At 52.8% G+C, this 25,634-nt stretch overlaps 1 protein-coding gene across 6 annotated transcripts in view; it reads right to left on the bottom strand.

The window, feature by feature from the left end:
• CD6 (CD6 molecule) overlaps nt 1–25,634 on the bottom strand; it is a 41,917-nt gene that overhangs the window by 2,905 nt on the left and 13,378 nt on the right. For 2 of the 6 annotated variants that reach the window (XM_044750202.2, XM_044750203.2), the window contains exons 2-9: nt 10,099–10,167; nt 8,770–9,120; nt 7,390–7,701; nt 6,341–6,646; nt 5,115–5,180; nt 2,916–3,056; nt 2,497–2,595; nt 1,296–1,418 (exon numbers count right to left, since the gene is read on the bottom strand). In XM_044750202.2, the coding sequence (XP_044606137.1) occupies nt 1,296–1,418; nt 2,497–2,595; nt 2,916–3,056; nt 5,115–5,180; nt 6,341–6,646; nt 7,390–7,701; nt 8,770–9,120; nt 10,099–10,167 (1,467 nt within the window). The remainder of the gene's footprint in view (nt 1–1,295; nt 1,419–2,496; nt 2,596–2,915; nt 3,057–5,114; nt 5,181–6,340; nt 6,647–7,389; nt 7,702–8,769; nt 9,121–10,098; nt 10,168–25,634) is intronic. The other 4 variants (XM_044750204.2, XM_070487915.1, XM_044750205.2 and 1 more) reach the window with 2 other exon arrangements.

Genomic DNA, 25,634 nt, shown 5'->3' with positions numbered 1-25,634 from the left:
GCCTTCCCAGAGCCGAAGCCAGAGGGTCTGAATCTGCGTCCCAGGCTGTGTGGGACCCTCATTTCAGAATCAGAGAGATGTCGATTCATAGGGTCTTAGGGGCTTGAGTGTCTGAAATCTTGGAGGCAGGGCTGTCGACCCTGGTGCCACTGACTGAGTCTCAATGTCGTAGGATGTTGGACTCTCTGTCCTGCATCTTCCACGCCTAGGCTCAGAATCCCAGGTTCTAAGGACCCCTCATCCCGGTGGCTCCCACATGCTGGTCCGTGGACCAGAAGAAGTGGAGTCATCAGTGTCCCACCCAGAGGCCCTGATTCAGCAGGCGGGGCAGAGATGGCTAGCTGGCCCTGACATGCACTCTCCCCTCCCGTCGTAGAAGACCCTCCGGCCTTTATCGGAACACACGGCTACCCAGGACAGAGGCTTTATCTCCCTGGTTCTCGGGCAGCTAGTGGGCATAAGTTCTGGTTGGCAGAACGGGAGTGGGAGCCGGGTGAGCACCTCCCGCATCCTGCCTTGGAGAGTAAAGCACATGCCCCTTTCCTTTCCTTCCCTTCCCTTCCCTTCCCTTCCCGCCAACTAGGATGTGCACGTGGGAGTGAGCCGTTCGATGAGGGCAGCATCTCAGGCACTGCAGAGCAGCAAGGAAGAAGGAGCCTGGACCCCCTCCGGCTTCTCAGGACACTGTCATTTGGGGGTCTCTGTCACACGCAGCCAAATTCTAACTTATATGGTGGGTCCCACGTGGGACTCAGGAATTTTGGAGAAGCTCCCAGGGGATTCCACGATAGGTGTGGGATTTTGCACTCTCACCCACCCCCACCCCGGCATTGCATGGGCCCTGCCTTAAGCACTGTCTTTCCTCCTCCCATCCCCAGCGGGCAGAGAAGAGCTGGAAAAGCGGGCTAAGAGGAGCAAGCAGGGCTCACAGTAGAGGGGCGGGGGGGATGGTGAGGTTGATGGGGCAGCAGGGGACACAGAAGGGGCGTGAGTATGCGGGAAGCCATCTGTGTCTCCCGCCTGGACTCCCTTGTGTCTTACACAGACCCAGCCATCTTTAGGTGGATGTCGAGAACTGGTCTTAAAACACTAAGCGGCCAGAGATGAACATGGGAGAGAAGGTCGGTGTGGAATTGCCTCGAGACATCGAGATGTCTCCAGGGTGGCAAAGCACGTTGAAAACTTCAGTGAGGACCATTTACAGTCAATCTAGCGGGTAATAACGAGGGGACTTCCACCTCCTCTCCCAGGTCCGGGCAGGGGGGGCCCTTGGGAGCCCGGGCCCAAGCACTCACTGTAGAAGGTAGTCAGGGCCACGGGAGGCTGGGCGCTGAAGTCATAGGGTTCATAGTCTGAGTCCAAGCTGGAGTCCGAGTCCTCGGGGGGCGGGTTCTGGACCTGGACGGGCAGATTGGGAACTGGGGAGAGAACAGAGTGGGGCACATGGCAAAGAGGTGGGCAGAGAGGCGCAGAGAGAGACGGCAGAGTGCATGGATGGCGGGGACCGCAGACAGTGGCAGGAAGAGCGCCAGGCAGCCCATCCCGTACAAGGCCATCTGGCCTGGGTTTTCCAAGCTCCCCCGACCTATCTCCAACATGGGGAATTAAATAACATTTATTTATTTAACATACACTCACACAGTGTGTGTTAAACTACATGCCAGGCACTAGTCTAACGTTTATAAATATTATCTCATTTAATTTTCCTAACAGCTCTGTGAAGAGGTACGTTGTTATACCCACTTTACAGCTGAGGAAACTGAGGCACAAAGAGGTTTTTCACCTTGCCCAGAGGAGCAGGCCACGTGGCTCTGAACCTCTAGGCCATCAACTCAGTGAGTGAATGCTCTGTGCCTAACTTGCACCAGGTTCTGCATTCATATTCTCTTCTCAGCTAGATGGATACGGTGCGCAGAGAATATTTATAATATTTGGCTGCTCTGTATTGGTTTTTGTGTCATTGAACGCTTTCAAATAAAGGTGATTTAATATATTCATCGTGCACCATGATTAAACCTGAACTCCTTTACAAGACTTTCAAGAGGTGTAAATCCGTATGTCATAAAAGATGATGGACTGATCCAATTTTTTTCTTTCAGAAAATATGAAATAAAATTATGTTCCAGGAAAGTCTTGAAGGGGCTCGGCAGGGGGTCCGAGGAGCACGTCGTTGAAAGAGCAGATGGTGCCACAAACCTACTGGCCAATTAGCAGAGTGGGGCTTCCCAGTGACAGCCAAGATCCACAATGCCCTGGGCCTGTATGGGTCCAGAACTCGAAGGCCTAGAGGCCTAGAATGATGCACTGGACGGTCATCAAGGCCCAGACTGAGACCTGACATGCTCAAGGTCCCACAGCCACGAGTGGTTGTGGAGTGGCCAATCTCATCTCCAGCGGGGGCCGTCCTTTGACTTAAACAAGCCCCATCACCTCGAGAAAATATCACCTGAGTGTCCTCCCCAGCCCTCCCCACCCCCGGGATGGGTGATGTCCTACCTTCTTTGGTGGAGATGGTGATGGGGACATCTTGATAACTATTGATCCCGGCTGGGGTGGTGGTGGGTAGATGCTCATGGTTCGCCATAACGGGGAGGGCTGAGGGAGGAGACGCAGAGATTCTACAAGGCATTTTTTGCCCTCTCCCGGTCTACCTGGTACTTTTCCCATTGAGACATCTCCCTCCTCAACCCCCTTCCCAAACATACACACAATAGACTGGTCCTCCCATGGACCACTTCTGCTGGGCATGCTGGGAAAATCCTTCCCATCGGGAGGTACTCCCCAGAGCCAGGGCTGGCTGGCCACAGCTGGATTACTGCCATGCTTGCTCGGGTCCCCCTGGGAGGGCCACACCTCAGGGCCTGCTTTTTCCCATCCCTGGGCCTTCCCCGTGGCTCCCAGAACTCTGCACCTACCATATTTTCCTTTAACTTTCAAGAAGATGAAGGCTATGGTGATGAATGAGCCAAGAAGGAGAACTCCCAGAACGATGCAGAGGATGAGGAGCATTAGCTCCCGAGATTCCCAGTCCTCTGTGTTCATCATCACAGAAGATTCTGGAAGCAAGAACCCCAAATCAGGGAGAACGAGGAATGGACATAGACTTCTCCTTGCCCTTGTTCTCTCCTCTCCATCCTCTCTGCAGCTGACTCACTTCCCTTTTGGACCTTTCCTCCCCGTCCCTTCCTTTGCCTGGTATACAGTAGATGTTTAAGAAATGCATATTGAATGATTAATTGACTGAATGAAACTTTCTCCGGGCCACCAGCCCACAGGGATCTCTCTCTGCTCAACAATTATTGAGTGCCCACTGTGTGCCAGACACTAGGCCCTGGGGAAACAAACACAACAACAGCATCACACATCTTGAGGGTCTCTGTCTAGTGCGGAGATGGAGTCAACTCAATCCAATATGGTGACATGCCTGCTGTGATGGAGGTAGGGACAGTGACCTGGGGGGCATGAGGCCCTACGAGGGGCGCCTAATTCTCTATGAAGACCAAGGCTGGCTTCCCAGAGAAGGTGACTCTGCGCCACCCCTGGCAGCGAACAGACCTTCAGGAGAGCTAGCTCTCCTTTCTGGGCCCCAGACGCATCCTTCCTACCAGACGTGCACTCTGAGGGCAGGGGTAAGGGCTGCGATTCCGCACCTCCCAGCTCTGCAGCTCTGGTGTGACTTCCTGCCTGCCCCTGCCTCTCAGGCCTCACCCCTGCTTAAAAGAACCCACAGCAGGAGAATGGAAAGAGGCTGTGATGGGGCAAGAGCTTGGAGCCCTCAACCTTAGAGACACAGGAAACACCTCCCGATCAGGGCATAAGGCCTGGGTGTGCAGACCACAGGGCTGGATGAAGGGTAGCTTCACCACCACCAGGCGCTGGGGGATGAGGTCGAACTGACCCCCTGGCTGGGGGCAGTGTCTGCTCCCCCTGGGAGATCGGGGCCAGAGTGGGAACTGGCTTTAGCAGAAGGAAGCCATGCAATGGGGAGGCTGGGCTCTGGGGGCTAAGGGGGGACCCATGAATCTGGGCTGGCCCCTGTGGGTGTCCCAGGGCTGCTAAGAGGCTCTACGTCTGGACTAAATGATCCAGTACACTAGTAAGCACTGTCTGGGCATCAGTTATTCTTTTTTTTTTTTTTGAGGAAGATTAGCCCTGAGCTAACTGCCGCCGATCCTCCTCTTTTTGCTGAAGAAGACTGGCCCTGAGCTAACATCCGTACCCATCTTCCCCTACTTTATATATGGGATGCCTACCACAGCATGGCTTGCCAAGCGGTGCCATGTCTGCACCTGGGATCCGAACTGGCGAACCCCAGGCCGCAGAAGCGGAACATGCGCGCTTAACTGCTGCTCCACCGGGCCGGCCCCTGGGCACCAGTTATTCTTACAAAATATTTTATAAAAATTAATTCACTGGAGACACACAGCAACGCCAGGAGAGAGTTTTTATCTTTTATAGTCAAGGGATTGAGGCTCAGAGAGGTTAAGAATAGCCCAACATTACACAGCTGGGGAGGGGCACAGCTGGGACCGGAGCCCCAGGAGTCTGCACTGAAGCTGGCCGACCTACACCCAGCCGGCCGAAAGACCGAGCACGGATCTGGAGTTCCAAGCCTTGGGTGCGAATTCTGGCCAACCCCCACGGGCTGCCACTTCACCCTTTAGCCAGAACTCCTTCCCCTATGTGAAGGTTGTAACGAGACCTCCCCCATGGGGCTACGGGAGGATTACGGGGTGGGAAATAATGACTGGGAAGCTCTGAGCCAGTGTCTGAACATTATAAACCCACGGGCTGTTACCCTCGGCATCCCCACCACCTGGCTGGAGTCCGACCAGCTCTAGCTCTTGCCAGCTCTATCCTCCTGCCCTACAGGAGACCACAGGAGAGTGAGGAGCGGACTCCTGTCCACGAAGTGTTAGGATTCAGGGAGCTGTGGAGATGACATGGAAAGAGGGGAGGCGGGAGGCACGCAAAGTGCCCAGAGAGGGCGGGGGAAGTAAGAGAGTCGGCTGGAGGAGGGAGATGGGGGACATACCAACAGGTCCCTTTCAGGCACACAGGCACACACGCACGTACCTGCCCCTCTGAGAAACCGCACCCCCAGTGACACTCACCTACAGTGAGCGGCTGAACACTCGTAGGGGCCTCAGAAGAGGACAGATTGAGCAAACTCCGGGAACCTGTCAGAAAGCAGTGCTCACTCACTTGGCATGTATGACCAAGCACCTACTGTGTGCCTGGCCTCGTGCCAGAAACTGAACAAGACAGACAAATGACCTGGAACCGGGGGGAGGAGGGTGTTCCCATGGGGGCCCACGGCTAAGGCAATCTGCCCTCCCACCCCCAAAATAAGGAGGAGTTCATGGATTAAATGCTGGGAAGGGTACTTTGGTTGGAATAAGGGGCTGGTAAAAGCATTGTCCCTTCCTTCTGTACAATCTGCCGCAGACCGTGAATCCCTTTTCCATTCAGTCTTGGGTTTACTCTTCACAGCAGCCTCAGGGGGTGGGAAGCCGATATTATCACCATTAATCATAACCATTTGACAGGTAGGGGATGGAGCTTACAAAGTCCCTCGGTGGAAAGTATCTGATTTCCTAGCCACCCCGTGAAGCGGCTAGAATCAGCATCCGCATATTGTCCAGACTGAAGCCCGCTGCCGGCAAACGGCAGAGCCGGAATTCACAGCCACGTGTCTGAACCCCACAGGGATGCCAGCACCACGTTAATTCTAATGCGCTGGCTTTCTCCCATTTGAGCACCGCTGAAATCGGGGCAATGGCATCCATCACTATAATGGATGACACGTCAAGAGTTAATTTTGGCAACACTTTTGTCCTTGATATGGGAATAATGGTGGATACAGCAATGCCATCTTAGATTTGGTGAAATACGGTAGAACCCAGTTCACAGAATGGATGTGAGGCTTCGCTGAAATGACACACCGAGGGCTTGACAAGGCCTGGCGCACTATCAGGGCTCCAGACCCCGTCGCTGGTATTATTAGTGTCTCAACATTATTTTTGCTATGATGATTGGCCCTGGGATGGCAAGTTGGTTTCATCTCCTGAGCCCCTTCCAGTTAACAGAGACCTACTGCTTAGCATATAATAATGCCTTAATAAATATTCGATTCGTGCCTCTGGGGCTGAGTCGGGGATCTGTGGAGAAGGATGTCCTGACTTATTAGCATAGTAGGGGCAATGGGCTCTCGAATGCCAGTATTTGCCATTCCCGATCTAGTCCAAGCTGTGGTCCTTGGGCTGCAAGTTCTTAGGCTATGGATTCAGGTGGAATTCCTGGTCCAAATTGCAGGGGGTGGGGCGCGGCACGGGGATACCTGAGCAGAGGACCCTGGCTGCCTGCGACTGCCTGCAGAGGTTGGAGTTGTTGAACCGCCAGAAACAGTCGGAGAGGGTGGGCTCCGTGCCCTCGCACGAGTAGTACATCCTGCCCGACAGCGAGTGAGGCAGCCCCTTGGGCACTCTGGCCGCCGCGGTCCCACAGCCCAAGGCCCGGCAGAGCACTGTGGCCTCCTCTGAGTACCACTCACTGTCACACACTGTGTTCCAGACCCCGCGGAAGTGGACCTCCACCTGCCCCTCGCAGGAGTCAGTGCCCCCGGTCAGGCGCCAGGACTGGTGCTCTGCGGGGGAGGGGGGCGGTGCAGAGTCAGGTCAGGATCCTTTGGGCCCAAATCCCCACCGGCACAGACCCACAAAGGCAAACGCCCCACAGCCAATAGGTCTCCAGCTCTTGTGTACTCTCCCTCTCGCATCTGCATCCCCCTCTCATCTGCCCCGTCTGCTCTGGCCGACTCTGCTGCCATACTCTACATCCTTGCTACTCAAAGTGTGGTCCGCGGACCAGCAAAATCAGTGTCACCCGGGAACTTGTCAGAAATTCAGAAGCTTGAGCCCTGTCCCAGAGGCACTGAATCAGAATTATATTTAACAAGTCTCCCCCCTGCCCCGATTCCCGTGCACATGAAAGAGAAGAACTGGCTGGACTGGAGCTTCCTGGCTTCCCTGGCCTTTGAGCAGCCTCCTCAGGGGCCTCTTGCCTCCATCTCCCCTTACTGCTCTGAACCAGGTGACCAACCCCTACTGAGGAAGAGCCTCATCTCCAATGTCACCTACTCCGGAGGGTGGGCAGCTTATCCCTCCGGCTGGGGATTGCCTGCTGCCTCTCTACTCCACCCAGCTTCCTGTCTTAGGGCATTGATTGCTCTCTGCCTGGATCTTGTCTGTCTGGGTCTCGTCTTCCCTCCTGGACGACGCCCTTGCATGGGCAGGGACCATCACTCCAGCACTGCCTCCAGGCCTGGTGCCCAGCAGGCCTACAGTGAACGTTGCTGGAGGATGGGCTCCAGCAGGGTAGCCCACTGACCTGAGCACACCACGCCAGCATCCTCCTTGTGGCCACAGTAGCCGTGTCCTGGCTGCCCCGGGCAGTCCTGCAGGTAACTCTCGGCCCCGGAGCAGTTCACCTGGTCCCGGTGGATGGGTCCTTGGCCAGGGGGGAAGTGCAGGCCAGGCAGGGCCTGGATAGCCCAGCCGCAACTTAGTTGCCGGCACACCACGTGGGCATCCTCCAGGTCCCACGTGTCATCGCACACCGAACCCCATTGGCCATCCTCCAGCATCTCCACGCGGCCTGCACACGGGCTGCCACCGTCCACTAACCGCAGCTCAGGGTTCTCTGGGGGTGAGAGAGGAAGGGGTTTGTGGGTAAGGGGAAGAGGGCGAGGAAGGGGGGGGGGAGGGTGGTCAGGTCTGGGCAGGGTAGTCGTGGGCAGGGCTGTGAACCCAGTGGGAGGGGCTGGTAACCCAATGGGCAGGACTGGGGAACCCTGTTCGGGCTGGGCACCTGCTGGACAGAGGAGGTGGACTGTTCAGAGCTGGACCCGGAAGCAGGGCTGGATGCCTTATGGGCGGGGCTGTGGAGCCGGTGGGAGGGGCTAGTGACTTGGAGGATGGGACTGGGGCATCCTCTGGGGCTGCAGACTAGGTAGGAGAGGCTGCAGACTAGTGGGTGGAGCTAGACACCTTGTGGGCGGGGCTTAAAGAGTAGGCCTTGGGGCTGGGCTGCAACGCCACGGGACCCTGGGAACCCGGCCTGTTACGTACATGGAGAGTACGTGTACAGACATAGAGGTGCAAAGCTAGAGCGGGGCGAGACCAATAAAGTAAGGGCTAGAGACCCGGGTAAGGGGTCGGGCTGGGGACCAAGTGGGCGAACTGAAGATCAACTAGGGGTAAGGATCTGGAGGCCAGGTCTGAGAAAATGCTCAGCTCTGGGGGCTGGCCCCGTGGCCGAGTGGTTAAGTTCGCGCGCTCCGCTGCAGGCGGCCCAGTGTTTCGTTAGTTCGAATCCTGGGCGCGGACATGGCACTGCTCATCAAACCACGCTGAGGCAGCGTCCCACATGCCACAACTAGAAGAACCCACAACGAAGAATACACAACTATGTACCGGGGGGCTTTGGGGAGAAAAAGGAAAAAATAAAATCTTTAAAAAAAAAATAAAAAAAAAATAAAAAAAAAAAATGCTCAGCTCTGGAAATGATAAGATACTGCGGTCCCGGAGTGTGGGAACCAGCTGTGTTTGTGTTGGGGGTGGGGCGGAGGGGAAGTCCGGAAGGTGAAGTTTGGGTCCAGTGTCCAGGGCTGGGGACAGAAGGGAGAGGCAGTGGCTGAAAGACCGAGATGGGGGCGGGGCGGAGGGAGGTGGTGGCAGGCAGGGCGGGCGCGCGGCGGTCCCCTCGTACCTGAGCAGGTGACCTGGGCCGGTCTCGCGTCGCTGCTGCACGCTCCCTCCACCACCTCGCAGAGCCTCCACTCGGTGCCGTTGCACAGGACGGCGGGCGCCGGGGCCTGCGTGGCGTTCGGGGCCCCGCTGGCGTTGCCCGCGGCGGGACCTGGCGTCAGCTCCGGGGGGAGCGTTGCGGGCTGCACGGTCGCGCCCGGGCGGCCGCAGCCCAGCGCGCGGCACACGGCCTCGGCGGCGCGCCGGTCCCAGGGCGCCCCGCACGCGGGCTCCCAGGCCGCCCCGAGCCGCACCTCCACCGTCCCGCTGCAGCGGCTGCTCCCGTTCGCCAGGCGGACCCGGAGCAGCGCCCCTGGAAGCGCGAGACTGAGCTGAGCCCTCGGTGGATGCGGCCTCTGAACGCCCCAGGGATGAGGATGGGGGTGGGGGCGGGTAGCTGCCAGGGGCTCCACCATCGACGTGCTGCGTGACCTGGGACCAAACCCTACCGCCCTACCGGGCTCTGGGCCTCAGACTTCCAGTCTGAAAGATGGGGCTGGGCTACTGCATCTCCGAGCCCCCTATGAGGCCTGACTCTCTGGTTCTCCTTAGCGTTAGGAGAAGGTGGGGCTGAGGGTGACTAGAGATTAGGATGGGTTAGTTCTCGGGGGACAGAGAACCACCTGTCTAGTCCCCACACACCCTCCTCTCTTGCCCTTGTCTCCAGGGCACCCTTGCGTGATAGAAGGACTGAGTTCTGGGTTCAGAGGCCCTCCTTGGTACTGTGGGTGCCACGCTTCCCTCCCAGGCCCCTGAGGATACCAACATGGCGTCTGCCACAGTGACCTGGAACCTTGGAGGACCACTGTGGTGCTGGGGTGGAAGATGGGCTGACTCAGCGGCTGGTGGTTCCCCCTTCCCCAGAGCCCCTCCTTGGGGAACCTTGCCTATTTTTGCCCAGGATTGCATCCCCGGTGCTGGCCCACGTCTTTGCACAGAGCAGGTCCTTAATACCTATCAGTTGAGTTCATTAAGGACCCACCTGGTGGAACCCTGCCACCTCCACCAAGAGTTCCTTGGCTTGTTCTCAACAAATCTCCATAAAAGGCTCACTAAATATCTGGCCCACGGGTATGTGCCTTTTTATCAGTGGCCTCTCAAAGACAGAGGTTCTAAGATCTCAAAGTGAACTCAAAGGTTCAGGCATTGGGTCAGCAAGGAGAAGTGTTGTCTGAAGTTAGGGAGCCTCCCTGGTACCCTAAAAGTCCGTTTCCCTTTCCGATCACTGCGGGCCACCACCTGCTTGATCTCAGAAAGCTGACCGCAGACCCCAGAAAGATTATTTGCTCACCTGGCTCCAAGGTCTGGCTCTGTGCACTGCTGGTGTTGGGCAGGCCAGATGGAGTTGGAGACGGGTCACCTGCAATTGACCAGCAACAGCCGAGGTGGGTGAGTGAGCTGAGGCATGGAGGGCACAGAGGTCCCTTGAAGGGCAGGGGGCACTGTCTGGAGCCTGCTGTGGCTATACGGCGCTTTTGGAAAGACACCGTGCTGGACCTTGGGTGCATAGGGAAATTCTCAAGCTTTGGAGTTGCAGAATCCCCCACTTCATCTATTAATTGTACACCCATCCTCAGAAATCAGAGTAGAGCCGGAAGAATGACTGTGGGCTTTGGGACCAGGCCAACTTACTGGCTGAGTGATTGTGGATGGATTCCTAACCTCTCTGCACCAGAGCACTGATGGCAATAACACTTAGGAAAGTATGGTGGGGAGAACAGAGACAATACCTGCAAAATACCTGACATACAGAAGAAGCTCAAAAATGGGAAAAACAGTTTTGTTAAGAACATTTGTTTGAGAAATTCATACCAGACTTTAGGGTACTTGGCGCATCCTGGGCTGGGAGCCATTGGACTAAAAAATGCTTTTAGACACCGAGAAAATAACATTTGCCTAAGGACGATTATATGCCAGGTCGTTGCGTGTATTATTCCGTTGACTTCCAACCACATAGTGAGGTCGGTATTAGCATCCTTTTTTTTACGAATTGGGAAAGGGAGACTCAAAGAATAGAAATGGAATGTGGGGTCGGCCTCGTGGCCGAGGGGTTAAGTTCACGTGCTCTGCTTTGGCGGCCTGAGGTTCACTGGTTCAGATCCCAGACGTGGACCCACACACTGCTCATCAAGCCATGCCCACGTAGAAGAACTAGAATGACCTACAACTAGGATATCCAATTATGTACTGGGGCTTTGGGGAGAAAAAAATAAAAGAGGAAGATCGGCAACAGATATTAGCTCAGGGCCAATCTTCCTTACCAAAAAGCATTAAAAAAAAAATCGATTGCCTATACCAGATAGTGTCCATTTGTCCCTCCAGAGCTTCTGTCCACTTAGCCTTGGGAGGCCTACCTGTTTGGACTAAATCAGCATCTTCCTGGGCCCTTTGGCTTCTGTTCGGCTCAGCCAATGGGGAGCCCCAGCAGAGACAGGAGGGAGGGAGGAGAGTGAAGCTGTGGGGTTTATTCTCTCTGCTTCCTCTCAGTGAGATCCTATGGGCAGGACACGTCCCTCATCTGAAGGTCATCGCTCCTTTCATGGGCGAGGACATTCTGGTTTGCAGAAGCACAAAGGGAGGCTGTGCAGGGACTCCCAAAGGAGCTCCTCTACGTTTCTGGGTCTCTCCTGCGCTTAGACTGGGGCCCTTGACATCTAGGCAGAAGGGTGAGTGCCCACAAGGTAGGGAAGAGGCATGAGGCTCCTCCATCTCTTTCTTCTCTGCTGTAGCCGCATCAGAGGCCCTGGGTACCAGAGGCAACTACACGATGGAGAGGGATGTTGACCTAACTCTAATCTTACGTAAGAAGTGAATCTTCATTGTTAAGCCATGCAGATTTTGGGATGGACTCGTTGCCGCAGCCTGGCCCGGCCTGGCCCGACAGATCCAGGGGCTGCAGACTCGGGCATGGCTGCTGCACATTCTCAGCCTAGTCTGAGAACCTTCTACGGACTCACATCCAGATGAGCACACACGCGTGTGCGCACACCCCCGCAGACACAGCTCTCCCGCAGGCATCTTTCTGGGCCACTCCATCACTCAGACAGAAAGTAATCAGGCCTTTAATTGTCTGTCCTCACCAACTCCCTGGTGGGCCGCCCAGCCTGACCCCCTGAAGGGGAAATGACTCAGGATTCAGAGCACAAACTCCACGGCTAATGTAATATTCAGAGCAAGAATTCAGATGCCCGCGCATTAGGATTTCAGCATCCCGGTTCCCACAGCAACGGTCCCCATGCTCCAGTCTAGTGTTCGATATTTCTGTGTGTGCTGGGAGGTTTGGGGGGATTGCAATGCTGGCTGCAGTACATGTGTGTGATTGTGGTGTGTGAGTCTGTGGTTGTGACCATGTGTGTACCATTGTGTTCGAATATGTCCACGTGTATGTGTGAGTGTGTGAGACCACGTGTGTGTATGTGGATGGCTCTGTCTCAGTCTGCATCGTCTCTCTCTGGGTCTCGGAAACCCCTTTCTCGTGCACAAAGGCACACATGTTTTCTGCTAGACCAGATAGCCTTGGGAGGGCACAGTCCAAGGCTGAATCAGCCCTGTGTCCCATAGGGTGCCCAACGCAGTGTTTGTTGATTGAATGCAGGATCGGTGGTTCTCAGAAATCCTTCCTGCCTTTGCCCGGCCCTGGGCTTCAAACGTTTCTTTAAATTTGATTCACTTGTTTGCTGCAATAAATTTATCTGAAAAGGAGCGTTTACCCTTTCCTGTGAATTTGTTTTACAGCAGTAGGTTGCTTGAATATAAAAATACTCATTGCAGTTTTTTGAACAGCAAACAATTGGAAACAGAGTGAATGCCCATCTACTGGAAAAACTGCTGAATAAATATGGTCCATTTACAGCATAGCATTTCATGCAGTCTTTATAAAGAATGAGATAGACGGGCTGGCCCCGTGGCCGAGTGGTTAAGTCTGCGCACTCTGCTTCAGCGGCCTGGGTTTCGCCAGTTCAGATCCTGGGCACAGACCCACACACTGCACATCAAGTCGTGCTGTGCTGGCATCCCACATAGCAGAACCAGAATGACCTACAACTAAGATACACAACTGTGTACTGGGGCTTTGGGGAGAGAGAAAAAAAAGGAAGATTGGCAACATATGTTAGCTCAGGGCCAATCTTCCTCACCAAAAAAAAAAAAAAAAAAAAGAATGAGATAGACTCCTAGCAGTTGGAGGGATTTCCACGCTGGGTTGAGTAAGTAAGCAAGACGCAGAGAAGAAAATATAATATGATACAACTTTTGTAAAACAATGGCCAAAATAAAACCCTCTTATGAACTATTAGGATTATATGAGCATGAGGAAAAGTATGGAAGAACTTACACCAGATTATTAAAATGGGTACATTAAAAAGGTGGCTTCCGGGGAAGAACAGAGCAGGGCCAGCTTCATGGGCATGTGACCTGTGTAGTCACAGAGCCCCAGGCTTAGAAGGGCCTCAGACTTGGTTTAATGCTCTGCTGTTTCCTCTTGAAATTCTTAATTATTTTTTTTTTTAGATTTTTTTATTTTTCCTTTTTCTCCCCAAAGCCCCCTGGTACATAGTTGTGCATTGTTAGCTGTGGGTCCTTCTAGTCGTGGCATGTGGAATGCCACCTCAGCATGGCTTGATGAGCAGTGTCATGTCTGTGCCCAGCATCCGAACTGGTGGAAACCCTGGGCCGCCAAAGTGGAGCGCAAACTTAACCACTCGGCCATGGGGCTGGCCCCGAAATTCTTAATCATTTTTGAACAAAGGGCCCTGCATTTTCCTATTGCACTGGACCCTACAAATTATGTGGCCGGTCCTGGGACCGAGTCATGCCAGTGGGAGAAGAGAAGAGGGAGAGAGAGAAAGCAGGCAATGAGAGAAAAAGATAAAAGGCTGTACTTAAAAAAATCACACACGATATGATTCCATTTACAAAAAATTAGGTACATAGGTAGACATGCAAAAAAATTAGAAAGTATAAAAACATAAATGGGCTTTTTGTGTTGCTTGCCTAAAATAGAAGGCAATAGTTGGGGCCGGCCCCATGGCTGAGTGTTTAAGTTCGCAAACTCTGCTTTGTCGGCCAGGGGTTTCACCAATTCGGGTCCTGGGTGCGGACCTGGCACCGCTCATCAGGCCATGCTGAGGCAGCATCCCACATAGCAGAGCCAGAAGGACCTACAACTGGAATATACAGCTATGTACTGGGGGGATTTGGGGAGAAGAAGGAAAAAAAGGAAAAGGAAGATTGGCAACAGATGTTAGCTCAGCTGCCAATCTTTAAAAAAAAAAAAAAGAAAAAGAAGGCAACAGTAAAAATAAATGAGTATACTAAGGGGCCAGTCCGGTGGCATAGTGGTTAGGTTCATGCATTCTACTTCAGGGGCCCAGGGTTCACAGGTTCGAATCCTGGGTGCAGACCTACACACTGCTCATTAAGCCATGCTGTGGTAGCATCCCACATATAAAATAGAGGAAGATTGGCACAGATGTTAGCTCAGGGCCAATCTTCCTCACACGTACATAAAAAAATGAGTATATTAAAAATAAATAATTGTTAGAAATGTTAAAAGACACATCATCATCAAATAGAGACTGTCTCTTTGATAGGATCAGAAACAAGAACAGAGCATTGAAAATAAAATAATTACTTTTCTTTTCTTTTCTTTTCTGAGGAAGATTAGCCCTGAGCTTACATCTGCTGCCAATCCTCCTCTTTTCGCTGAGGAAGCCTGGCCCTGAGCTAACATCCATGCCCATCTTCCTCTACTTTATATGTGGGACGCCTACCACAGCATGGCTTGTCAAGTGGTGCCATGTCCGCACCCGGGATCCGAACCGGCAGACCCTGGGCTGTCAAAGCAGAACGAGTGCACTTAATTGCTGTGCCACTGGGCTGGCCCCATTAAATACTTTTCTTACCATGTGGTTCAGTGGTATTTAATGCTAAGTTCACTTGAAATTATCCTGTATGCCCCACAAAATCATCTTGAGTTGTGCCCCACGTTCTGGAAAGTTGTGGACCAAGAAGGATAAGAGATGGAGGGCAGGCTTTCCGAGTGGGAGAAGAAAGAGGTTGGGAGAGCTACCCTAGCCCGGGAAGGGGCACCTTTTTCAGGCCAGTCCCAAGCAGAAAGGCCCCACCGGGGACAAGGCCTCGAGAGAGGTAGCCAAGGAAGATGCCAAGGAAGGATGCGATGAAGGAGATGAGGACGGGAAACGTGAAAGCACAGAGAGCCATCTTGCCTTGATCCTGAGAAATAGGACATGGGTTCTCTTCTTGTGTCACCACAGCCCATGGGATTCCCCATGGCTTCCAAGAGGTGGGGGACACGGGGAGGGAGAAGGCATAGACATTGAAGGTAGAGGAGGTGTTTTCCCAGCCGGGGCCCCAGCTGGCCAGCCCAGCGTCAGAGGAGGACCAGCGGAAAGAACTTCTGGTCCCTTCAGGGCCTCAATGGAATGCCACCAGGGCACGCCCGGGCACACCCATATGGGGTGAGATAAACGCCAGCGTCAGCTGAGAGCACCTACGGCCCCCAGCTCCATCAGAAGTGCTGAGAAACACGTAAGTCCATAGTAAATGCTTACTGAGTGGAGGATGGATGAAGAGATGCTATAGAGAGGGGGAAGGCTGGGCGGAGATGGGGACCACAGAAACATGGAGGAAGGAACCCCCAAAAAAGCCCTGTGTCGAGAGCGTGGCACGCGTCCCCTGCTGGAAGCACTTTTTTTCTTTTTAACATCCACATAAAATGTTTGTGAGTACAAATGTCAACAGGCTTCAAAACAACAACAACAGCACACCAAACCCTTTTGATCCACTTCTTGCACTTCTGGGAGCGCATCCTACAGAAACAATCCAGAATAGCACCCTCCACAGCGATTAGAGCCCAAGCGTGGGAGGTGGAAAGTTCTAGATTCTTTTTCCAGTTGAGCCCCTTCCTAGCTGTGTGACTTGGGCGGATCCTTTAGCTTCTCTGAGCCTTGAGTGCCCCCTCTGTAAAACAGGAACAATAAGGACCCCCGTTGCAGCCCTGTCGTGAGGGGACATGCCCAAGGCCACTGATGTCACGGAGGACTCCGAGCTGCCGCGGTGTTTGAGATGAAAACCTTCCGGCCACCTCATTCTAATAGTGAAACAAACCCCAAACCGGAGACAACTGAATTGTCTCAAGGCGATTGGAGGGTTAGTTAGGAAAACACAGCACGTTAAAAATATTTGCAAAAAAATATTTATGAAGAATTTTCAGCGACGTGGGGGAAAGCTTAGGAAGCGATGTTAAGTGATGGAAGCAGAATACGAAATTCTCTCTCTTCTCCTGCCCTCGCCCCCACTCTGGCCTGGTTTTAAGCTTCTGAACGTCTTCTAAGACCCAGAGAGAGCCCACGTTCAACCCCCCCCCATTCTGTGCTCTCCTAGCACCCTGGGCTTTAGCACTGTGGCCCCAGCCACATGCAGTTATGAGCTGTTTAATAGCCATCGGTCCCACCACATTCTAAGCATCACCCGTGTACCCCAAGGCCCATGGACTCCCAGTGCAGTGCTCTCCCCAGTTAGCCCAGCTGCTGCTCTGGGGCACTGCTAGAGTGGGGGTGGGGTGTGCCCCTCTCCAGGACAAGCACCAGACCCCTGGCTCTGCAGTGCCCCCAAACTTTGGGGGAGACATGGGCCCTGCTGGCCTGGAGACCACTGTGAATCTTGTTTATGCAAACCAGCCTTCTGTGTCCCGAGCAAGGTGACAAATGCTGCGAGCACCCTGCCTGGCCTGCCTCCCGAGGCCCTCGCTCAGGGCTCAGATATTCAAGGGGGGCGGCGCTGGATCAGGGAGCTGTCCAGAAACATCCACTGGCCCCTGGCTCCAAGTTTCACTGGGGGCGGGGGGGCAGCTGGACTGCCGGTCTCAGTTTGCAAGTGGCCATTTGGGGGACAGCCAGACGGGGACCCAGTGTTCTATTTCCAAGCCACGCTGATGGGATCAGTCATCCATCTTGGGCATCCTGGGTCCAAAATATGGGAAGATAAGGAAAGGACGTTGGGGTTCTTCCCATTGCTCTGATGGGGCAAGGCAAGGCCCCAAGACACGCCAAGGACCTGCCACAACCTCCTGGCCCAGCTCAGCGATGTAGCTGTCATTTATTCAGTCCTTTTTTAATACTTTAGATGAAGTAACCAATTTAATTCTCACAGCAAGCCCACAAAGTCGGGAAACTGAGGTACAAAGACATTTAGTCATTTGCCCAAGACGACACGGCTAGAAAATGGCAGAGCTGGGATTTGAACCCACGCTGTCTGGTTTCAAAGCCTGCTCTCTTAACTACGCTCCTCCACCAGGTTGGAATCCAGCACCCTGGCTTCTGCTTCAGGGGCCAGGCCAAGGGCGAGGTGCAGGGGGCCCTGACAACCCAGGTGGTCTTCCTAACTTCTTTGAAGTCTGCAGTGCTCAACCAGCCATGGACTCAGAAATGAGAGCCCACCAGCAATGGTGATACAACTCGGCACTCAGGCCCAGGACCAGTTTCCAGAAGGGCCGCACTCCACGGATGAGCAGCAGTGAGGACAGCATCCTTCCGCAGGGCAGGGCGCCTGGAATGGCATTTGTCCCACGGCCTCCTCAGTATGAACTAGATGAGGTCTGGCCGCCTAACCACGAGCTGCGCTCGCCCCTTCCCCACCAGCTCGCCAACACCGGGGGCTCCAATGCTGTCTGAAGCCCCTTGTTTCCATTCTGAGGCCAGAGGAGAAACAGGCAATTGGAAAAGGAGGGTTAAAGACGACGAATAGAACCAAAGAGTCCAGGGGGAAGAGCCCTGAGGGAGGGTGGTGGGACTATAGTGAATATTTTCCTTGAAAAAATTCCTTGGCGGCCGGCCCTGTGGTTAAGTTCAGCTGCTCTATTCGGGCAGCCCAAGTTCAGATTCCAGGTGCGGACCTACACCACTCATTGGTGGCTGCACTGCGGCAACCAACATACAAAATAGAGGAAGATTGGCACAGATGTTAGCTCAGGGTGAATCTTCCACAGCAAAAAGAAAAAAAAAAAAAAGGAAACCCTTGATATTGTTACTGGGGAGCAATCAACAAACAAACTGGCAAAAAAAAAAAAAAAAGAAACAAACTCTCATTCTATTAAAATTGTAAAGAAGCATAGTGCTGGCTCACACAGTAACTCCTAACTTGATTCAGAGGAGGAAGCTATGTTCTGTCTTTGAAGGGACTTGGAGAGGTGTGACACCCAAGTGGGCTGAGTTTACTTGGTCACAGAGACTGAGGCTGTCCTCTGGGCTCAGTTGGACGGTGTGGTCCTCGCTCACAGAGGTGACGGGCATCGGGTGACCATGGTGAACAGACCACACTGTGCCCAGTGGGGCTCTCCAAGCCCAGGGAGGTTGGGGGAAACCTCGAAACCCAAGGGAAAGCCAGCAACTCAGTGTGTTAGTCTCATTTCACTCATTTGACAAGCTTTCTGTTTATTTGCATGCTCTCCATCGCACGTAGGAAGGCCCTGAGGACGCAAAGAAAACTCAGGGCACGTGCTGTGAACTGAGCGTCTGTGTTCCTCTCAATTCACACAGGGAAGCCCTGTCCCCACTGGGATGGTGTTAGGAGGGGGGGCCTCTAGGAGATAATCAGGATCAGAGGAGGTCCTTAGGATGAGGCCGTCCCGATAGGAAAAGAGAGCCAGAGACCAGCTATCTGTCTCTCTGACGTATGAGGACACAGCAAGAAGGCTACCATCTGCAAACGCGGGAGAGGGCCCTCCCGGGACACCGACTCCACCGGCACCTCGATCTGGGACTTTCCAGGCTCCAGAACTGCGAGAAACAAATGTTTATCGATTAAGCCACCCGGTATTTGGCTGCACATGATTGACAAAGAGAAGTGATGGCCAAGCCTTCAAGATCTCAGCCCCAAAGGACTCCAGTCCCTCAGGTCAGAGAAATCCGTCACCGTGTCACACAATGGAGGATGTTCACCTGCATGACATCCTTCCTGCATGCCCGGATCCAATTCCCCTGTCTCCACCACTGAATCCAAGGGAAGCGAGGGACAACAGCAGTTCACGATCTCCACTGAAAAGAAACTCAAAGATCAGATCACGAAACACCACCGGGCTTTGGGGCATGTTCGATTTCTGCAACTCCCCTTCTGTCTCTCGTGCTCAATGAAGTGAGGGCGTGTGAGCGACATTATCCTGAAAGCTGAGAAATGAGTCTATTGCCGGCCTGCCTTCAATTCCACGAACATTTGCTGAATGTGCGCCCCGTGCTGGGGACTGGAGCAGGTACGAAAGAGAGAAGTGTCGGCGGGATGATCCTGGGAGGCAAGAGTCCAGAACCTTCCCCAGGGAGGGGAACCAAGCCATCTGCTCAACAGTCGCCGTTCTTGGGGAATTCTTTTTTCACGATTTAGAATGGGGACTTTGGGGACAGATGGAACAGTGATCCGAATCTATCTCTGCCAATCACCAGTTGTGTGGCCTTGGGAAAGTCACCGAGCCCTGCTGGACTTCGGTGTTAGCCTGGCACTGGGCATAATACACGGGTCACATCAGATTGCTTTGAAGGGTGCATGGATAATAAATGTAAAATGCTTAGGACATGGTATATGGCATCTGTCATTATTATCCCCCGTGCTGAGGCTTTCGACTGCTTTCTCTTGTCTTGTCCTGAGTGGACATGGGAGGGCAGCTGGCCACCAACTATACGTCCTGTCCCAGGCATAGAGATGGCTCTGAGGGCCCTCAGCCTTCTTCTCAGCAAAGGCACAATTCTGGTTCCCCAAAAGCTGTGTTCTTTTCCCCTCCCTCCCCGTCTTCCTTCCGAACCTTATCAGAGCTGCCCCACGCTCACACCTTGCTGCTGCCTTCCCTGGCTCCCTAAAGCTGGCGTCCAGGGTTCCCAGAGATGAGAGGCGGAGTGCAGTTGCCACGGTAACAGCAGCGCCTCTAAAAGTAAAGGTTCCTGTCATCCTGGCTCCAAGGCTTGTGCAGCCTCCCCTGCCAGGCTATAGATTCTTTGCAGCTACCAGATGGCAAGATGAGACACCAGCAAGCAGAGAGGGTCTTGAGCTGCTCCATAAAAATCCCAAGAGATAACAGAAGGATGTGACTCCACGAGAGCCCAGCCAGAGACACTGGCCTTTCACAGGCCCCATCTGCTTGTTCCCCCATAAGAATTCAGACCACTGAATACAAAAGGTGGGGGGCCGGCTCCGTGGCTGAGTGGTTAAGTTCGCGCACTCCGCTGCGGTGGCCCAAGGTTTGGATCCTGGGCGCGGACATGGCACCACTCATCAGGCCACATTGAGCCGGCGTCCCACGTCCCACAACTGGAAGGACCTGCAACTAAGATATACAACTGTGTATGGGGGGCGGGGGGGGGGGGGAGGTTGGGTAGATAAAGCAGAAAAAAAAAAAAAAGGTTGGCAACAGTTGTTAGCTCAGGTGCCAATCTTTAAAAAAAAAAAAAAAAAGGTGGATGTCCAGGTCCCTCTAGATTTCCAATTCAGTTGGTCTTGCATGGGGCCCTTGAATCTGATTTGAGTGGGACCATCTAAGAGGTCTTGGGCAGCAGAAATAGCATTGGACTGGAACCGAACAAGCCTGGGTTTGGAAACCAGCTTCCTCCTTACTATGGGGACCTTGGGCAAATCTCTTCATATGCCCGACTTGCCTCCCTCACCTCACAGGTATAAAAACCTCACAGAACTAAAGTGAGACCACAAGAAAAACCATCACCCGGCCCACAGTCAGTACCCAAGAACATCAGGCAGAATCAACGAGTACGAACACATATATGTGATAGGCGTGTGGGCATGTGTGTATAGTCGGTGGAAAAAGCAATTCTAAACCAAATATACAAGATGATCTTATCCTTATAAATATAATGCATAGAAAAATGGCCAGTGATGCCTTATAAAGTTGAAGATGCTCATACCTGGATCCCCAAACCATACCTTTCCATATATATCCTAGAAAAAAATTCTCCAGCATGTTCATATGCAGACATATATTGCAATGTTTATAATAGAAGAAAATTAGAAGCAATCTAACAGCCTGCCAGCAGGCAATAATTAAAGGTACTGTGTTATATTCACAGACCAGATTATTTAGTTAAAAGAATGAACAAGATCCATATCTGTCCACTGGATAGATGTTGAAAACATAATATATGGAGGGAGAAAAGTACAACAATATGATATGTCCAACGTGATACAACTTATATACAATAGAGCATAGGTACCAATACCATCTGTTGGGTCTTGATACATTTTGTGTAATAAAAACATAAACAGGTGGAAGAGAAGGGTACACATGCCACCCTTGGAGCATGAGTGCTCTGAGGAGGGAGGAACAAGGAAACATTTCAACAGCATCTGTATGGTTTTCTTTCTTATTCATATAGATCCGAGCAAATGTGGCAAAACTGTCAATATTTCTTAAATCTGGGTGGTGGGGCTGCCTAGAGGTTGTTAAAATACTCTCAATACATTTCTGTGTGTTTACAGTGTTTCTCTCTGACAAACTGTCTAGAAGATTCCATAACAAGGTAGTAACAGCAATTATCCTGGAAGGTAGCATTACTGGTAAGATTTTTTCTGTTTTTCTGTATTTTCTAAATTCTGTAACAGTTGTACTTTATATAATGGTAGTGATGAAAATAAAAATGACAGTTTTTTAAACGAGAACATACATGAAAAACATTGTAAATTGCTGGAATCACCTCAGCGCCCCCTGCCAATGATTCTCATGTGCTTCCACGAGTTTTTAACAGTTTTAAATTCTTTAATCTCCTTCACAATGCTCAGAGGAAGGTATTTTCATTATTCCCACTTTGCAGATGGGGAAATATAGGACCCGAGAGGGAAAGGAACTTTCCAGAACAGTAGGGCAAGCAGGGATTTGAACCCAGATAGAGGGCTTCCTGGGGCCCCTTAATTACCACCTGAGGAACACCTTGGGGCCCATAGTAAAGCTCAACAAATCCTAGTTCACGTTATTATTATTAATGGACGTCTCTGTTGCTCCCCTCACCTCCACCGACATTTCCGGGGCCGTGCCCATGGCCAGGCTCGCTCTGGGCTTGGCCACGGGAAGGTGGAGGCGGGGGAGCCCCAGGCCTGCCTTCAGCCCAGCGTCCACCCAGGTGCCAAGGGCTGACCTGAATCCCGTCTCTCTGTGCTAGGTGCAGAGAGAAGCATGAACAGTGGGCCTGAGGAAGCCGGAGGCGGAAGCGTCCAGGAAGTTACCCCAGGGGAGGTGACCTTGGGGCCGGGCCTTGACGGTCAGGAGCATTTCCCCGGGGCGGGGGGCGGGGGGGGGGGGCGGGCCGCAGGTCCCCGTTTACGCAGGACTTCCTCTGTGCAGAGTTCTTCATACACATTGTCGTACAGAACACTCATCACAACCCTGTGAGGAGATGCTGAGATGAAACCCGTTTTACTGACAGAGAGGCTCAGAGAAATTAGGTTACCAGCCTAAGGGCACAGAGCTTGGAGCTGACAGAGCCCGAATTCAAATCCAAGTTTGCTCTTCAGACTCACTCTTTCCACCGGATTAGGCGGCTGCCCGAGTGAGAGGAAGCAGAAGGGCATTCTGGGTGGGGGGCACGGCGTGAGCAAAGGCCTGGAGGCAGAACAGGACCCGATGTGTTAAGCTAGAGACCTAAATATGTGAAATTCAAGAATAAAATCCCCCAGTGTGTGGCCCTCTGTGCAAAGGGCAGGGCTGGGTTTCTGGGTTTCAGAGGAGGCCGAAACTCTGCTGGGCTGCGCAGGATTTTCCGGGGGGCCTGTCCCCACCCACCGGCTCTTGGGAGGGACTCTGGTTCAAGTCTCCAAGAGCTGCTGGAGCAGCAGTTTCTGGGTGAATGAAGCCTGAGTGTGGGCAAGGGATGAAATTCCCCCTGACCCCTGGGGGCGATGCTGACACCTTTCTGAGGTGGCCTAAAGCCCCCTTCTGAGAAGGGCCCCCTTGATGTCAGGCATCCAGAAGCCGTTGGAAGTCATCACATCCCTCTTAGGAAGGTAACACAGCCCTTCCCCCTTCCCAAGCAGGTGAAGCTTCAGGCTGGGACGAGAACATCTCCTGGGGGCAGCGGGGACAGCCCTGACGCACCCAGGCACGTCCCTGTGCCCATCGGCTCCACGATCTGAGGGTCCCCTCTCCACCCACCACCCACCTCATCCATTTAAACAAATCCAGGCCCCAGTCCAGGTTCAAAGGGGAATCTGGGAAGGCACTGGGGATGCTCAGCCTGACTCTCCATGGCCACCTGGTGTCACTAACAGCTGGAGGTTGGCAGCGGCCAATGGCCACGTGGCCAACTGGACAAACTGGACCCATGGGTTCAAGTTCAGGAAATAAATTTGGGTCCCCTTGAAAAGAAGTGGCATCTGAATGCCTACGCTCTGCCCTGCTTTATACACACAGCACGCATTCTCTTATTGATCTCCCTCAGTGCCCAGGAAGTCTCAGTTTTCCAGATGAGAAAACTGAGGCTCAGAGGGAGGAGATGACTTGCCCAAAGTCACAGTGACTTAGAGGCGGAGCCAGAATAGGATTTTGGGTGACTTCAGCTTTCTCTAAGTGCAAGCCCACATTCTTAGCCATCAGGCCTTATGGTTGCCCCATATGCTCCAGCATAGGCCACATCTAGGGTGCTTCTGAGGTGGCTCAAAGTCCTCTTATGTTCCTGCTCATCTTGACCCTTAGTCAAGGCGGTGTCATTCATTCACTCCTCACTCTCAGCCGGGCCCCACACCCTAGTGTAGGATGCAGATGTGATTATGATCAGGTGTAAGTGCTAACCCTGGGGTCAGAACAAAGCACCCTGAGGAATAGAGGTGGGAAGGAATAACCGACTCCAAAGAGCAAGGGACAATTGGGACGGGTTTTAGAGGATGAGTAGGAGTTCTCTGGGATGAGAAAGTGATGGAGAGACGATAGCCCAGCCTTCGCCAAACAACCCAGGAGATCTAACTTGCACCTTCTCAGGAGGTGAGTGGGCTGGGAGGACAGATCATGCAGGGCAGTGACCTACCACTCTCTGTACATCCCCTTTCTCCCTGCCAGGGGCTGGCATCACAGAGCTTCCCCAGCCTTCTTTGCAAAGATACTTCAGCTCTGACTTAACGCTGGGAAGACATTGGTGCTTTTTCAGCCCCTGAACCCCCAGGATGGCTAAGATCTCTGGCCAGTGCCTCTCCCCACGGTGCCAAGTCTTTAGGCCTTCAAACTGGGGCTGAGTGTTTGGTCAATGTCATAGGATGATGGGCCCTTGAGAAGTTCTGCAGAGGTCTGAGGGGGTCATTCCAGGCTCTGGAAACCAGTACCCACTGCTCTGGGATGAGAGTATGGCTCAACCAACTGACCTTGCACCTGCTCACTCCTAGCCTCATCCCACCCTCTCAATCCACTTGTCAGGCTGGTGACTTTGTTTCTAAACTCCAGAGTCCTGGGGAGCAGAGAAGCCAAGAAGCCACCTCCCTAGGGCTGGGGACAGCACGGCACAGCTGGAAGCCTGTGGGCTGTGACATCAGATTGATGTGGATTCGAATCTCATCTCTTCCTCTTAGTGCCAGGATCTGGATTTCTTAACCTCTCTGAGCCTCTGTGACTTTGTCCACAGAAACGGTGATGTTAATACCCACCTCTTGGGGATCTTGGGAGATTGCAAAGGAAAATGAGCACCACAGGACCTGCCTCTCAATAGTCATTCTGGCAACACCCTTGCACAATTCCTTACTGTGGTTCTGAAGCCCCAGATACCCCCAAACTGAAAGTGTTTTCAAACTTGGTTGGTGGCAAGACCTGAACTGATATGAGGCTGTTCACGGTCTTTGTTTATTCCATGTGGTATCAAAAAATCATATGTTTTGCTGCAGAAATGTTCAAGACTTTGATTCCAGGGGCTGACCAGGCCCCTGCTGAGACATTACACAATACACAATATATGTGCCAAGTCACCTGTCTAAAATCCGACCATTCCAGTTTCTGAATTACACCCAGCCCCACAGACTCCAGAAAGAGATTAAGGGCCTGAAATGGTTTTCTGTATTTGCCATGAAGAAGTAGGTATGTGGGCCAGTTCTCAAAATCTGAGGCCAGAAACACTGCCTTTCATCTTCCTCTCTCCTCACCGTCCCTAATGGAAACCCTCCTCAGAAAAGAATCTCTTCTAGAAATCAAAAAGGAAAAGACAAGCGGTAGAATTATGGACGAAAGGCCAGAACAGGCCCCTCGCAGAGCAGGAAACACACGGGACCCATAACGTATGAAAAGCATCCAGCCTCACAGTGATTAGAGAAAAGCAAAGAAAGGCCACAGGGAGATACTATGCTACCCCCACTACGTTGCCGACAGTCAAGAAGTGCGGGAATGCTGAGTGTTGGTGCCAATGGGGATCGACAGGGGCTCTGAGCATTGCTGGGGGGAAGGAAGTTGACCCAAAAAATTTAGAAAATATTTCCAGAGTCGTGACCCAGAAATTCCACTCCTGAATCACGCACACGCACACACACACACATTGGTGTGGGTTGAACTGTGTGCCACCAAAAACGATATGCTGGACTCCTAGCCTCCCACTGTCTCAGAATGTGACCTGATTTGGAGAGAGGGTCTTTACAGAGGTAGTTGGGTTAAAAGGAAGTCATTAGAGTGGGCCCTGATCCAATAGGACTGGTGTCCTCGTAAAAAGGGGCAATTTGGACGCAAACATGTGCACACAGGAGAAAGCGGTGTTAACAGGAAGGCAGAGATGGGGAGGATGTTTCTACCAGCCAAGGAACACCAAAGATTGCCAGCAAACCCCCAGAAGGGAGAGAGGCACGGAACAAATGCTT

Source organism: Equus asinus, chromosome 17 (genome assembly GCF_041296235.1).
Source record: "Equus asinus isolate D_3611 breed Donkey chromosome 17, EquAss-T2T_v2, whole genome shotgun sequence".
In the NCBI taxonomy this organism is placed as follows: domain Eukaryota; kingdom Metazoa; phylum Chordata; class Mammalia; order Perissodactyla; family Equidae; genus Equus; species Equus asinus.
Note: the sequence above shows the minus strand (reverse complement) of the source record. Positions and strands in the feature narration are given on the sequence as shown.